The following is a 15,000-nucleotide window of genomic DNA, read 5'->3' as shown; positions in this document are numbered from 1 at the left end:
CACACACAAGTCACACACATGCGCGCACGTGCTCGCGCACACACACACACACACACACAATGCACACAGAGTAGACACACACACATACACAGAGAAAAACACAGGCTTACAAGCTGTATGTTGGTATTCAAAGAGCATGTACAACAAGTCCTTCTATACATAAAGAACAGTTATGTATTCAAACATTCATGTGGAACAATAGACATCCAACCTGTTAGTATTGAAAGACAAGGAAACACAAAGGGCCGCTACAGTGTTCAACCCTCATCATCATTATCATCATTTGAATGACTGTTCATGTCCAGTGTGTTTAACAAGAACAAAAAAAAAGGAAAGAAAATCGAAAAAAAAAAAAAAAAGTAACAGGAAAGGTAAGGAAAAAAAAGTGATCCTCTTGTTCTCACCAAAAAAAAAAAAAAAAAAAAAAATCCTGCAAAAATGTCTTGAAATTCAAATGTGTTTTTAAAACAAAATTTTAATATAAGATTAAAAATGTTTCGACTTTTGTTAACAGTTATGGCAACTGATCCATTCTCAGAATAAAAAGATTTAATTCAAACTAAAAAAAAAAAATAACCACTTTAAAAAGGTGAAAACAAAAAGAGGCCTGGAGTTTCCCATCAGAAATCAGTTTGCCGTCATAAAGGGTTTCACTTTTTTTTTCTCCATCAATTTTTACCATGTCACGAAATTTTGATCTTGAAGGCCAAGCAGTTTTTCAGTTACTGATACTTTTTTTCAAAATTATGCATGGAAACATGGAAATACTGTAAAAGTTATTAACAAATAGTAAAGAGTGGTAACTCTCTCCATTCACAAGGTACACAACTTCAAGTCAGTGCTGCTTATGCTACTGATTCAGCAAGCACACAGGTAAATAAAAGGTACATTGGAACAAACCCAGACACTTCCTCAAAAAAGAAAGTGTCGGGCCTGTCCTTATACCAATCATCTGACATGTGCACACAGCAGCAAAGACTGCAAAGAATGGAGAGAGTTAGCACTCTTTACTATTTCTTAATCATTTCATCTCCACGCCTAATTGTTTGCTCATTTCCAACTGTAAAGGTTAGTTTCCTTTCTTTCAGATTAATGCATGTGTAAGAACGTGATAACCGTTTTCATGAGTTGAATTTTGACGTCGGAGCGATACTCCAGTGCAGGACTCGGTGAGATAAATAGGATTTGTCACCTCCACCAATAAGTATTTTTTTTTAAAGCAAAAATTTCACAGAAGTGTTATCAATACAAAAATTAGTTAGATGGAAAGGAAATAAATACGAGAGTTATTACAAAGCTATACATACATTTTAACAATATCTAGGCAATATTTGTACTGACTCCTGTAAAGAAAAAAAAAGATATTAAAGTTAACAATATCTTTTATTTGTGATGAATCCTTTCTTTTTTCTTCATACAAGCAAAATACAACCAAGATTCAGACCATTTAATGCACATTACTCACAGCCAACATAAATGATATCAAGAAATGAAGCGCTGGTTATATCATTCATACCTGCATGACTGAGATTTATCCCTGTTTTTACATAACTTCCAAGATATATATATATATATATATTGAAAGATAAAAAACCACAAGTTGATACTTCACTTATCATCCATTTTCACACTCGTTAAAACAGTGTAACCAAAACTGACAAAACAGTTGGGATCTTTGTTGCTTTTTACCATCCAACCACACACAGCAATATCAGGGCTGTTAAATTGTAAATATCAACCCCATCGCACTTAAGAAGGGAAAAGAAAAGTATGGAAAAGAAAATCGTGAACAAGGACAGTTTAACTTCCACATTCAAAGTAGTCTTTTAGGCATGAAAGTCTTTTTTTTTCCCCCTCCTAACACTCATTTCAAAATAAATGTCTTTATCCCTGCAGAGTCAGTGGTGCTGATTTTTCCACCACAGGCTTTCAGACTTGTCTCCAAAGATTTTCTTCGGGCAGAATGATGCTGATTCTTTCTGACGTCTGGTTTCAGATCTTGTTTCGGAGCACTGAAGAGACCATGTGCAGTCTGTCTGTTTTAGGATAAATTGGAACGGGTGCAACAGTCGAGTAGTTAAAGCTTTAGACTTTCTATCTGTGGGTCCCAGGTTTGAATCCCAGTCACAATGCCTGGTGGGTAAAGGGTGGAGATTTTTTCCAATCTACCAGTCAACTGATGTGCAGACCTGCTAGTGCCTAAACCCCCGAATGTGCAGAATGCACGCTAAAGATCAAATACGCACTCTAAAGATCATGTAATCCATGTCAGCATTCGGTGGATTATGAAAACAAGGGAGTGACAGCCAATGAACAGAGGAGGAGGATTAATTCCTGGTAAGGCAGCATAACAAGATCCAATGTCCTTGTCAAAACAATCCTGCAAGGTAGCTAGCTATTGTGGGAGGGAGGGGGAGGCAGAAAAAAAAGGACTGACAACACAGCAGAATAAACAGGGAAAACTATCCGCAGAGACCCAGGCTTTGACACACAAACTAACAGACCTAGAGGAATTAAAGTGAACAGTTCTTCTCTGCAGCACCCCAATGAGTTAGGGGCAAAGAATAACAAGAAGAAATTTATGCAAATCCTTTGCACTGTATCCACAATATTTTCTCCAGAATATTTTATTTCAGTGTAGAAGCAGTGACCCCCCGCACCCCCAAAACTCCCACCAGCACCACCACCACCCTGAGCTGCTCTACCCTCCTGCCCCAACCCCTCTCTTCCACCAGTGTTGAGGATGACTCACTTAACACTAATAACAGTTGGTAAGGGATCACTGCAAAGACTCTGGACATCAAATCTCTTGAGGAAAATATCAGCATTGTGGAGGTACTTCCAGGAAAAAAATAAATTTTAATGTGTATATATATATATATATATATATATATATATATATATATATATATATATATATATATATATATATATATATACAGAGAGAGAGAGAGAGAGATACAACACAAAGAGCTGCTTCCAGATGTGACACAGATGTGATCACTCTGTTTAAGGAACGTCTCAGAATAACATTGGGAGCTCAATTCTGCAGGTAAAAAGTTAGTTTCTTTCTCACAAGTTCATTCTTTGCACACAAGCTGAGCTTAAAGTTTTTAGCAAAACACACACCCCCACCCCCACCCCCCTCGCCCCAAATAACCACCAAAAATCGTTGCTCAATGTTTAAAAAAATGCTGGGACCAGTGAGACAGCATTCAATACACCTTTTCCAATGAAATATACAAATAAAAAGACCACCAAAAAAACCCAAAAAATTGAGAGCACAAAGGGACAGGTCCATATGAAGTCTTTCTCCATGACAACCCTGCCCCCACTTCCTTAACACGGCAACAAAACAGGAATGCAATGGAACAGTTTTCCAACTTTCATACTTCACAAAGCCTGTTCAAAATGTTCTGTCTTGGATATGACTATGTTACAAATGTTATGGAATCAGAGATCATATCACATAAACAGAGACACACCTGATCTTATTGCCTCCAACACACCAACACAGTATCCCTGCATACAGACAGACAGACAGACAGACAAGCAAACTTCTCACTAAGCAAATGACAAATAACTATCAATGGTGATCTGTATGGCATTCTCTTTCATTTCGAAGTTCTCAACCTCGTGATTAAACAAACATCACACTAACCTTTCATCACAACAACACTGTACTAGTGACAACAATGACGATGACTGCACATCTGCCATTTCTAATGACCAATCTTCTACCTGACTGATTCAAGGACCAACCATTCACCCACTCATAAGCCATGAATACATTTGTGCACTGATGCAAAGGTAAATGCAATCCACAAACACAATGCAGCAACCCCTTCAGTTGCAGACGTGTGTGAAATGCAGTGATCACACAACACACAGTAAGCCAGCCCAGAACAAAGAGGCTGCCTGTGAACTGCCTCACAACAACAAAGTCATCGGCTCCTCTCCTGTGGATGTGATCAGCAAGCAACAATCACCTGAAGAAGGCTCTGTAACACTGGAGGAAGATAACTGGTGACACCCATAAGAGCAATCCACTCTAGAAGTAGCAGTGGTGAGTTTAACAACCCATCAGCGTTATGCCCTTGTTCCAGACATGTGTCCGAAAGCAGTCTTTCTCCACTCAAGTCAACTCCTAGGGGTTTTATACCCTGTCTCTTGAGTCTTAATGCATGGGGTCCAGGACCAAGCATCCTCATCTAAATGGCAAACACTTGTCATGTCCCACACCAGTTTGTGGAATTAGTAGATTACATCTGTGCAGGCATGCCCATCCTACATCCATTCTCAAGACCTGATGACTACATTGCGTATCTCCCTGTCCCTCTGCGTCATGAAACAATGATTTCATCGGAAACCTGTGATGCAGATATCCATACAGCTTGCGGTACAGAATCTGAATTATTGACCAGTACATGACAGCATGGTTCAATCACAACCCAACACTTTTTTTCTCTCTCTATACCCATGACAGGTACAGCCAATTTCAAACCATACCCCTTTGTTGTAAAGAACACACACAGATGGGAACATTTAACAGCTGCCCCAATTTGGACTGATCCTGGTGAAAAACCTAACCCTTTTTACTCTTTCTCTCTTCCCTATAGGTGAACACTTTCCAATGCAGGATTATTCATCTGCAGTCAACACTGTCTCCAGGCCATTTTGAACCACAGATGTTCTGTGCAGAGGTAAGATGGTCAAGGAATGTTCACTTACAACTGATGCTTGTTAGTGAATTCCTGACATCAGTAAAACAGCAATATTATGAGGACAAGCACTGGTACTGATCAGGAACAATTTTGATGATAATGACTGGAACAATAAAAGAATGATTCTAAAAAAAGATTTAAAAAAATAAAAATAAAAACTATCCCTGTCCTCATTGTAAAACTTAAGTTGGTACAGCAATTGGAAAAAACTGGGATCATAAAACCTAAAATAGATTAAATTACATGCTTTGTTCAACAGCAACACATTCAAAGTATTCTTCTGTGAGTGTGTGCTTCTGTTTGTGAGTGAGTGGGTTTGTTTTTTTGTTTTTTTTTTTATTTCATCATTTCAGCAGTCTTCTAGAGCAGCTTCTAAGGACACTCACCATACCTGGACAATAATGCATCAATGTACATTCATTCACTCTTCTTCACAGTATTCCAACAACAAACATGATCTCAGCAATAGAATGCATCAGTGACAGCACTTGAAATAGGTATACCAACAACAACAACAAAAATTTCACCTTGAAATATACTAAAGAAAACATAAATAGCAGCACAAACAACTGCTCTAAACTAACTGATATTCAGCTATCACTACATTGTGCAATGATCTGCAAGCACACGCATGAACAAAATGCACTTATATCTCATGTATCAAAAACTGTTGACCTTATTTTCATCTTTCAACTGCATGTTTCCCCTTCAACACCAAGTGCTCAGTCTGGATTTCAAAAGAATATTCACAATCAATGCAGAACATTTCTGCTCAGGTTCTGACAAATTCTTTTCTGCTTTGTGTTGAGAATAAATTTCAAGTGGCAAACTATGAACTGCAAGCAAGCCTGGGGAGCTCTACACCCAGTGCAACACCACTTACTCACATGTGCACAAACACACTACTTTTCCTATGTAAAGCCTGTTGCATGTCTTTTTAGAAACTCACAGGATTTTTTTTTTTTTTTTTTTTTTGGGGGGGGGAGGAGGGGATGTGGGGTGTGGGGTCTCCAATTATCTGAAAGCAATGTAGTACCCCAAGAAAAACTGTCATGTTTGTTTCTATTCTATAAACTTAAAAAAAAAAGAAAAGAAAGAAGAATATGAGGACATTATGGCACAACTTTGTATTATCTTTTGCTTATTATGCCTCTTGCCATTTATCCCTCTTGTTGGTTCATCATCTGATGATGGTGAAAAACAGATTTCTAAAACTTCTCCCCAAAACAAGAATATGTTTTGCACACATACCTTTTTCCTTCTTTCTTTTTAATAATGAGGAATGGATAGAAAACTTGCCAACACACACGCACACACACACACACACAAAACATCACACACACACAATCGCCATATTATTGCTCAGCAGTGGTCAGTCCTATCTATAACAACTTGACCGAACAGAAAAATACCGCATCTAACAAAACATCCATCATGTTGTTAAGAGTTTGCTTTCCTGCTATTTAAAAAATAATCACATAATAAAAAATAATAAATAAATAAATAAATAAAAATTTCAAACAGACGTAAACTTTTTTTTTTTTTTTTTTGGTCGTTAAAACCAATGTGATTTTCTTGAAGTCTCCTGCGGACCAGGAACTAAAGAACCTATCATCATCCCACAAGCAAGAGAAATGAAAAAAAGACTATACAGTGTGTAAATCGTTCTCCATGTGTGCAAACTTTGGGGTGGCGAAGGGGGAGAACCAGTGCCAGCCAAAGGGCTGGCCGAACACAGCCTTCATGCTCAGCCACCGAGACTTCTTCTCCCAGCGAGCATTCTCACGCTTCAGCTGCTCTATGCCCTGAAACACACAACACACAATCATAATAAACAATGATGATGATGATAATGATGATGACAATAACAACAATAATCGGCATAATAAAATGTTGTCCTAAAGACATTAAATCAGAACAGGCACGACTGAACACCGGCCCACCGAAGTGACTCAGCACCAGTGCAGGGTCTCCCCTGGTGTGTGGCCTCCTGGCGATCTAACATTGGTGGTTCCCTGTGGAGTGCCGGCACTAGGACTATGACAGATGCACCCTAGGTATGGCTGTGTATGGGGGACTCGGAATGAGCGGCGTGGGAGTAATGCAACTGAAACGGTGCAGATGATGGGGAAGCCAAAAAAAAAAAAAAAAGAATATAATAAAAGAACAATATTCACATTGTCATTTTATGTGGCATCTATTCTCTTACTAGGGTTCTAAGTGCTTTACAAAATTGGGTATGGCTGTATATGGGGGGACTCAGAATGAGCGGCGTGGGAGTAATGCCATAGAAACGGTGCAGATAATGGGGCAGCAAAAAAATATATAAAAATTTAAAACCAGATGAATACACACACACCCACACACAGAGAAGAAGTATGCAACAAGAATAATGGAATGGCATGGGAGTGTTCTACATTAGTTTAAGGGGGGAACGGCAGTGCAAAAGAGACCAAAATCATGATTTTTCATGATTTGGGTTTTTGATGGATTTTGATTCTTGAACATCTCTTCTATCATATGCATAAGTTTTTCCACTGTAAAGATGTCTTTAACAATGAAAAAATTGCCAATAAAGATTGCTTGCTGAATCACGAAAGTGTAATAAAAAATTTTTGTTCAATTTCGATGCAAGTCATCAAGTTTCTGGCCTTGACAACATACCTTGGACTTGCTCAATGAGTAAACCTACAACCATGAGACTTTATATGATTGTTTTATGACATGTTATTGAAGTTTTGTCACAAGTGTGTATGAAAATATTCTCTGGGTTTTAATTCATAGCAGCTCCAATCTTTTTACCCATTGTAAATTTTGAGGATTTTGCAATACCCAAAATTTCAAAAATTCATAAAAAGTACAATAATTGAAGAATCAACACAATCTCACATGAAAATGAAGATAATGTCATTATGTATCAAGTCCACATAACAAAAAGTGTCTGCATGCACCACATGCACATGGACCACAAACCCAATTTCTTTGATACCTTGTTTGGCAGCTATTTTGATTTGTTTCCATAGCAACAGGTATCCACAGAAATCTAAGAACACTTTTTTTTGTGATCCACAAGTGATGATACACCCAGTAGACAAAAAAAAAGAGATTAGTCAGAGAGAAAAAAAAAGTCGTTATTTGACTGTAGTGTCTGGCCTTAAATCACTCTGGGCAAATGGCCCCGATTGGGGCCCTACTGTTTACAACTGTTTCAGACGAAGGAGCCCCATCAGGGTTTTAGATAGTTTTGAATTTTTGGAATGGTACCTACTTTACACAATCACATTATATCTTAACTGACCATTCCACTCTCCTCCACTGCTACCAACAAATGCAGGAGCAGGAGAGTTATTTTTGTGGTGATTGATTCAAGTGAACAGTGCTTGTCACCCAGTTTCTTCTCAGTCACATGGCAGACAACAGAATTAGATGAAGTGGCCTTATCGGGGCTAATATAACATTCTAAATCTAATCTGTTTCAAACACTGTGTGCTTTCCTGGATTTGTACTCTGTGTGTGTGTGTGTGTGTGTGTGTGTGTGTGTGTGTTTTCTTTTAAAACAAAGTGGAACTATTGTAACTGTAAAGCACTTAGAGCAAAATCATTTCATTAGGTGCTATGCAAACTTATTATCATCAGTATTATATTTTTATATGCCAGTCCTCATTTTTCCACTAAATCTACACTTTTTTAAAAGAAATTTATGGCAGTCCTCAATCTTACATGAAATGTGCACAATCTTTTTCTCTTTTTTTTTTCAGATGTGACAGCCTTACTGATTGACCACTAAGCTCTTGCACAAAAAAAGAAAAGAAAAAAGAACAAGAAAAGAAAAAGTAGGCTCTTTTTTCTTTCTTTTTTTTTTTTTTTTTTTTAAATGGGGGGGGGGGGGGGGGGTGGAGGGAATGTGTTTCCCACATATGTTATTCAGAAGATCTGTCCGGAATGAGTTCAGGGTGTAATGGAAAGTATCGAATGTGTGCGCAAAGAAGCGCACTAAAAGGATTGACCAAGATGTTCACACTTCTCCAGTCACACCCCTCCTATCACCCTCTCTCCACACTTTACCTGCCCCCCACCAACCCCCTTCCCCTCCCACCACTGCTCTCATTCTGAATCTGCTCATTCAGGAGGTGGTAGGGAGGGAGGGAGGGTGAAAGGGGGTGGGGGGTGCTTTGCACAATGCACTTTTCACACGCAATCAGAAAATACCAAACAACACTTCTTGTTTACCTTGCCCTCAAACAAGTCCCATATTTTGAATTTGGATTTGTTTGATTATTTTGTTATTTTCACCTGAAACAACTCCCCTCCTTTTATATTTAAAAGTGCACAACACACACACACACACACACACACACACACCCACACACCGCCCCACCCACACACATATACATACAGACAGAGACAGAATAGTTGAATGGGTTTTTTTATGTAGACAGGTGTTACATGGTCGTAAGAATGTGGAGTTTTCTAACTTTTCTCCTTAATTCCCTGAGAGTGGCCAAATTCTGCGGCTACATTCAATGCTGTGGTTTTGTGACTACATTCAATGTTGTGATTTTGTGGCTACATTCAATGCTGTGATTTTGTGGCTACATTCAATGCTGTGGGGTTATGGCTACAATCAATGTTGTGATTTGTGGCTACATTCATTGTTGTGATTTGTGGCTACATTCAATGTTGCGATTTTGTGGCTACATTAAATGCCGTGGGATTATGGCTACAATCAATGTTGTGGTTTGTGGCTACATTCAATGTTGTGATTTGTGGCTACATTCAATGCTGTGGGATTGTGGCTACATTCAATGTTGTCGGTTTGTGGCTACATTCAATGTTGTGGGTTTGTGGCTACAATCAATGTTGTGATTTGTGGCTACAATCAATGTCGGTTTGTGGCTACATTCAATGTTGTGGGTTTGTGGCTACAATCAATGTTGTCGGTTTGTGGCTACAATCAATGTCGGTTTGTGGCTACATTCAATGTGGTGGTTTTGTGGCTACAATCAATGTTGTGGTTTCTGGCTACATTCAATGTTGTGGTTTCTGGCTACATTCAATGTTGTCAGTTTGTGGCTACATTCAATGTTGTGGGTTTGTGGCTACATTCAATGTGGTGGGTTTGTGGCTACAATCAATGTTGTGGTTTCTGGCTACATTCAATGTTGTCAGTTTGTGGCTACAATCAATGTTGTCGGTTTGTGGCTACAATCAATGTTGTGGTTTGTGGGTTGTGGCTACATTCAATGTAATAGGTTTGTGGCTACAATCAATGTTGTTGGTTTGTGGGTTGTGGCTACATTCAATGTAATAGGTTTGTGGCTACAATCAATGTTGTGGTTTGTGGGTTGTGGCTACATTCAATGTAATAGGTTTGTGGGTTGTGGCTACATTCAATGTGATAGGTTTGTGGCTACAATCAATGTTGTGGTTTCTGGCTACACTCAATGTTGTCATTTTGTGGCTACATTCAATGTTGTTGGTTTGTGGCTACATTCAATGTTGTGGTTTGTGGGTTGTGGCTACATTCAATGTAATAGGTTTGTGGCTACAATCAATGTTGTGGTTTGTGGGTTGTGGCTACATTCAATGTAATAGGTTTGTGGCTACAATCAATGTTGTGGTTTCTGGCTACATTCAATGTTGTCAGTTTGTGGCTACATTCAATGTTGTGGGTTTGTGGCTACATTCAATGTTATGAGTTTGAGGTTACATTCAATGTTGTGGGTTTATGGCTACATTCAATGTTGCGTGGTTATTTTGAATGTTGTGGGTCTGTGGCTACATTCAATGTTGTTGGTTTGTGGCTACATTAAATGCTATGGGTTTGTGGGTACATTCAGTGTTGTGGGTTTGTGACTACATTCAACGTTGTGGGTTTGTGTTGTGGGTTTGTGACTAAATTCAGTGTTGTGTGGCCACATTCAATGTTGTGGGTTTGTGGCTACGTTCAATGTCACGGTTGTTGTGGGTTTGTGACTCAATGTTGTATGGTTAAAGCAGAGTGAGAACTCTTCCCTCCTATAACTAGCGGTCTCCATGCTGTTCTGGTGATATGTACACTCTATTCCAGACACCTGTCAACCTGTCTCCATGATGATCTCATTATATCACGTGACCGGTGCAATAGCCGAAGGTTAAAATGTTGGACTTTTAATCCAAGAGTCCTGGGTTCAAATCCTGGTCGTGGTGCCTGATGAGTAAAGGGTGGAAATTTTTCCGATCTCCCAGGTCAACAGATGTGCAGACCTGCTAGTGCCTGAACCTCCATCGTGTGTACACAAATGCTGAAGATCAAAAACACATGTTAAAGATCCTGTTATCCATGTCAGCATTCAGCGGGTAATGGCAACAAGAACACAGCATGCACCCCCTTTGAAAATGGAGTATGACTGCCTACATGGTGGAGGTAAAAACACGTACACATGTAATAGCCCACACAAGTGAATGTGGGAATAAGCCCACAAACGAAGAAGAAGAAAAATATGTTACATCATGTATACTCCATTATGGACACCTGTCAACCTGTTTCTATGCTGTTGTGGTTATACTACGTGCACTCAAACCTATCCGCAAAACGTTCTGGTTATATCATGTACACTTCATTCTGGACAACTGGAGTTCACACTTTAACCTCAGACCTGTACTCTCCCATTTCATATCATGAAAGCTTTCGCTTCAGCTTCAGGTTTCAAGAAAGCATGAAACTGTGAAATTGACAATGAAGCAAAATTATGAACCTCTGTCTAATGAAAACTTGTATATTTGTTTGTTTTCAATTTCAAACAGTGGGGAAAAAAAAGGGAGGGGGGTTGGGGGGGGGGGGGGGGGTCAGCTGTTGATTGCAACTTGCACGCTTCTGTCATTAAGTTCAGAATTACAGATTCAATATTTGGTTTTTTTCCTTTTCTATATATATATATATATTAATGGAACTGGCATGAGGTGTGATATATATATATAATTATTTTATTTTTTATATATATATTATATATATATATATATATATATCACAGCTCATGTCAGCTGCATAAATGCTGTGGATTATCATTGCTAAATTACTTTGAAATCACAGCCCCTCCTGACACACACACACACACACACACACACACACACATATATATATATATATATACATATATATTGTTGATATCCATGTGCATGTTTGCAGTTATATGTGCAGCTGTTCCATGAAAGAGAAGTTCCCATAATGTGAAGGTTTGTCTCTTTTTGCACAGGAAGTTTTTGTTGTTTGGGAGGAAACATTAAGGGGAGGGGGTGGGGGGGTTGCAAATGAGGAAGACATTTTCTGTGAACTCCCACCGAAAAGTCCCACCATAAGCCAACAAAAACCTAGAGCATGGTTCTGACTGCATTCCTATCGATTCACTGCTCACAAACTGTCAGTTTCCTATCAGTTCACTGCTTGCAAACTGTCAGTTTCCTATCCATTCACTGCTCACAAACTGTCAGTTTCCTATCAGTTCACTGCTTGCAAACTGTCAGTTTCCTATCTGTTCACTGCTCGCAAACTGTCAGTTTCCTATCAGTTCACTGCTCGCAAACTGTCAGTTTCCTATCAGTTCACTGCTCGCAAACTGTCAGTTTCCTATCAGTTCACTGCTCGCAAACTGTCAGTTTCCTATCCGTTCACTGCTTGCAAACTGTCAGTTTCCTATCGATTCACTGCTCGCAAACTGTCAGTTTCCTATCGATTCACTGCTCGCAAACTGTCAGTTTCCTATCGATTCACTGCTCGCAAACTGTCAGTTTTCCTATCCGTTCACTGCTTGCAAACTGTCAGTTTCCTATCCGTTCACTGCTTGCAAACTGTCAGTTTCCTATCGATTCACTGCTCGCAAACTGTCAGCTTCCTATCAGTTCACTGCTCGCAAACTGTCAGTTTCCTATCCGTTCACTGCTTGCAAACTGTCAGTTTCCTATCAGTTCACTGCTTGCAAACTGTCAGTTTCCTATCCGTTCACTGCTCGCAAACTGTCAGTTTCCTATCGATTCACTACTCACAAACTGTCAGTTTTCTATCAGTTCACTGCTTGCAAACTGTCAGTCAAACCAGTACACAAATGCATGGAATTTGCCACTGAAGACTTTTGCCAGTCATCAGTCAAAAGGTTTTCCCATGCATCTCATTAAGATTAACCAATAATGTGGGAGGAAACCTGAAAGCTTATTTCACTTTCTCACAGTAGTGCGGTTTATTTTTTAACCCGTTTGCTGCTGCCCGTGTGTACGCTGTCAGTGAAGGCTTCCATCAGACTGTGATCAAACTTGAGCTTTCAGGTCAGGATGTGATTGTACTGTATTACTCTTTTGTCACAACAGATTTCTCTGTGTGAAATTCAGGCTGCTCTCCCCAGGGGGCACATGCCTCCACACCAAGAGCCCCACCCACTTGTTCATGTTATTTTTTTTTTTGCCTGCAATTCTATTTGCTTTCCTATCGAAGTGGATTTTTTCTGCAGAATTTTGCAAGAGACAACCCTTTTCTTGCCGTGGGTTCTTTTTACGTGCGATAAGTGCATGCTAAAGTCATCAGAGCGCTTAAGTCATCAGTGTTTTATTTGGACGGCTTCCTCTTTGCGAGTGCATTATCTTTGTTCGGCAAAATGAATTACACCACTTTAACCCCTTGAGAGCCCCAGGACAGAAATTTCCGCCCCCTTCTGATGTGCTAAAAAGTGCCGCATGATGGAAATTTCCATCTACTCCATTGTATGATTTTCCAATTGCAAAATTACCAAATACATGTGAAATTGTTATAATTGGATAGCATATCCATTTTCCTTTCAAAAAGCATAGGTTATATACTTTCTTTAAGATGTTTTGCACGCTAGAGATTTTTTGTTGTTGTTTTAAATCATCTTCCCCGGTGATCAAAACATCCCTTAGCAAACAGTTGTCACTTAGCATGAAACAGGCTTGGCACTGAAAAGGTTAAAGTATACAAACAGTAGGAACTGCACTGAAGAGACAAGCACACTGATGCCATGCCAGCAAGATTCAGCAGTTCGGGGGTTAAATGATTCTCTTTCACTACTTCTCTTCTTGCACGTAGTTCAGTGCAACGTTTCTTCTTCTTTTTTTCTTCAAAAGTTTCTTGTCAAGAACTTCAACCGTTGCTTTCCTCATTTCAATTTCATCATAATGCTTTATCTCTTCTTCTTCTTTTTTTCTTTCTTTTTTTCCCCCCTTTAACAAAGAACTTTTTCATTTCAAAGAACTTTCACCACTTCTTTTCTTACACGTATTCCGTAACAATGTTTCATATTATCTCTTTTCCAACCTGAAAGAGGTCAACATCCAATCTGTGTAAGCTGCTTCTCCACAATATGAATGGGATGTTCCCTGCAGGCAGTTCGCAACAAGAAATCACATGTCTTGTGGACTAAATTGCCATTATCATCCATATGCAGTCATCTATTACAACTTTTATCAAGGAACTGGATAGAAGCTAGAGTCATCCTCTGGAGCCATTTTATAATCTTGTTCCCCCTTTTTTTTCTTCTTTTTTTTCATCAAACTTCTCCTTTTTTGTTTTTTAAACATTTCTTTTCATAACATCATTTCACTTTCTTTTCCTTGGTTTCACTTTCAGCTGGCTCAAAAGACGGAGAGTGGGGCCAACAGCATGGAATGGGATTTCTGGTGGTGGTTTTATTTTTTCCTTTCCTTTTCTTTATTTACCAAGGAAGGAGGCAGTGTGGCCGAACTGCTTAGATGCTGGACTTCTGATTCAGTGTTCACAAGCGATCAGGTTTCGAGGCCCCCCTCGTTTCAGCATGGTAGTTGTGTCCTTGGGGGGAAAGGCACTTTGCTCTAATCTTTCCTCTCTCCACCCAGGTGTGTATGGGTAACCTGACATCGGCTGGGGAAGTTCAAAACAGCAGAATGGGAGAAATGGGCCTCACCTTGCTGTTCAAAGCCCCTAGACACGGAGAATATGACTGTTGCCCCGATGCCAATGGCCATAAAAGGCTATATATAAGACCTTTCACCATTTCTTGACCTACTTTATTGACTGATTTCCTCACTTCAGGGACTTTCTGATTTTTGTATCTGTTTTCCCCAATTGTCTCAATTTTAACAGCAAAAATCTAGGTGAGTGACAGTATGCGCCAAAGGGTGTGTGAGGGTGTGCTTACTGCAGTACAGCTCTATGTGTGTGTGTGTCTGTGTGTGTGTGTGTGTGTGCATGCATGTGTGTGTGTATCTGTGCGTGTGTGTGATAGTGTACATATGTGTGCACATGTGTGTGCGT

The 15,000-nt window shown here is 39.4% G+C and overlaps 1 protein-coding gene across 1 annotated transcript in view; it reads right to left on the bottom strand.

The window, feature by feature from the left end:
* Positions 1-118: 118 nt before the first annotated feature.
* Positions 119-15,000, bottom strand: part of LOC143300369 (palmitoyltransferase ZDHHC3-like) — a 44,852-nt gene continuing 29,970 nt past the window's right edge. Inside the window, exon 8 of the mRNA XM_076613982.1 lies at positions 119-6,529. Coding sequence (XP_076470097.1) covers positions 6,371-6,529 — 159 coding nt within the window. The 3' untranslated portion in view covers positions 119-6,370. The remainder of the gene's footprint in view (positions 6,530-15,000) is intronic.

Source organism: Babylonia areolata, chromosome 26 (genome assembly GCF_041734735.1).
Source record: "Babylonia areolata isolate BAREFJ2019XMU chromosome 26, ASM4173473v1, whole genome shotgun sequence".
Classification (NCBI taxonomy): domain Eukaryota; kingdom Metazoa; phylum Mollusca; class Gastropoda; order Neogastropoda; family Buccinidae; genus Babylonia; species Babylonia areolata.
This window is presented reverse-complemented; position numbering and strand designations above follow the sequence as displayed.